This window comes from Phalaenopsis equestris, unplaced genomic scaffold, assembly GCF_001263595.1.
Source record: "Phalaenopsis equestris unplaced genomic scaffold, ASM126359v1 Scaffold000266, whole genome shotgun sequence".
Classification (NCBI taxonomy): Eukaryota; Viridiplantae; Streptophyta; class Magnoliopsida; order Asparagales; family Orchidaceae; genus Phalaenopsis; species Phalaenopsis equestris.
The window spans coordinates 132,221-133,451 of record NW_018164708.1 but is presented as its reverse complement, the minus strand read 5'-3'; the positions used below and the strand labels follow the sequence as shown (position 1 = coordinate 133,451).

The following is a 1,231-nucleotide window of genomic DNA, read 5'->3' as shown; positions in this document are numbered from 1 at the left end:
CATATTTTCCCTAACCACTCCATAAATTATCCCACACTTATTTTATTCATAAATTGAATCAAATAACTCTTTTTTGTTTTTTGATTGATGAGTTTTTGAGCATGAGATCTTTCACCACAGAAGAAAATGTTCAACCATCAGGTCACCTTCTCATCCACTGTCTTTCCTAAAAAATACCTACATATATATATCACATTTGTCCCCTCTCTGCTCCCTCAATCTCTCTTCTTCTCCCTCTAGTGCAGGTGATCATCTTCACCATCTTAGGCTCGCGAGTCGTGATTAGGACTAAACACACTTCACACGTGACATTCCTGCCACGTCACCTCTTCTATGGCTATCTCGGCAAGAACGACATGCCGATGACGTCAAGGATTGATGGAAGTCACAGGATATGGGATCGACATACAAAGACCTCCAAAATCCTTAAATTTATGACATACATAAAATAAACCATGCACCTAGTATATAACATAAAATATATTATATATATATGTATATATATATTAAAAATACAACCAAAGCTATATATTTTAAATTCAATACTGACCACATAAATCTATATACCTTCCCTTTGACTTTCCCTAGTCAACTTAAAAATAAACTTAAAAAAAGCTTAAAATACTGTTCCTTTGACTTCATCAAATCTCAACCCCATCCAACTTTCGGAAGCCGGCCGAAAAAAAGGCCTCACCTTTGCAAAAACCGCGTCTTTTTCATCATATATCCACCACAGACTATCCAGCTACTCTTATACCATCTACTTCTCTTCCCTCTCCTTCCACTCTGAATCCATGGAAGCTCCCATCACCCGCCGCTCCTACGACTGCATCTTCTGCAAGCGCGGCTTCTCCACGGCGCAAGCATTAGGCGGCCATATGAACATCCATCGCAAGGATAAAGCGAAGAAGACGAAGCTGAACACGCAGAACGATCATGGCTTATGCTGGTATAACAATCATGGGGACTCACTTCCTCACTTCTCCTTCTATTCTTCCTCCTCTTTTGGTGCTTCTGGAGGTGGAGCTTCTGTTGAGGATCAGCATGAAGAGTTTGGGTTGCAGGGCAGGAGAATGAGGGTGTTTGGTGATCAGAACGAGGAGGTGAAAGGGAATGGGGAGGAGGAAGAAGGTGGGTTGGATTTAGAGCTTAGACTTGGTGGAACCCATTTTTGATTGCCACACCAAGTAATCATATATATATATATATATATATATATATATATATATAT

At 40.0% G+C, this 1,231-nt stretch overlaps 1 protein-coding gene across 1 annotated transcript; it reads left to right on the top strand.

Annotated features, from left to right (window-relative positions):
* The first annotated feature begins 794 nt into the window (after positions 1 to 794).
* On the top strand, positions 795 to 1,175 carry LOC110024681 (zinc finger protein 11). Its single transcript, XM_020724789.1, has one exon. It carries the CDS (start codon positions 795 to 797, stop codon positions 1,173 to 1,175), a length of 381 nt encoding a protein of 126 aa, XP_020580448.1.
* Positions 1,176 to 1,231: the final 56 nt, after the last annotated feature.

What these genes read in the sequence shown, in the direction of transcription:
- LOC110024681 (XM_020724789.1), top strand. Translation starts at nt 795, where the DNA reads ATGGAAGCTCCCATCACCCGCCGCTCCTACGACTGCATCTTCTGCAAG.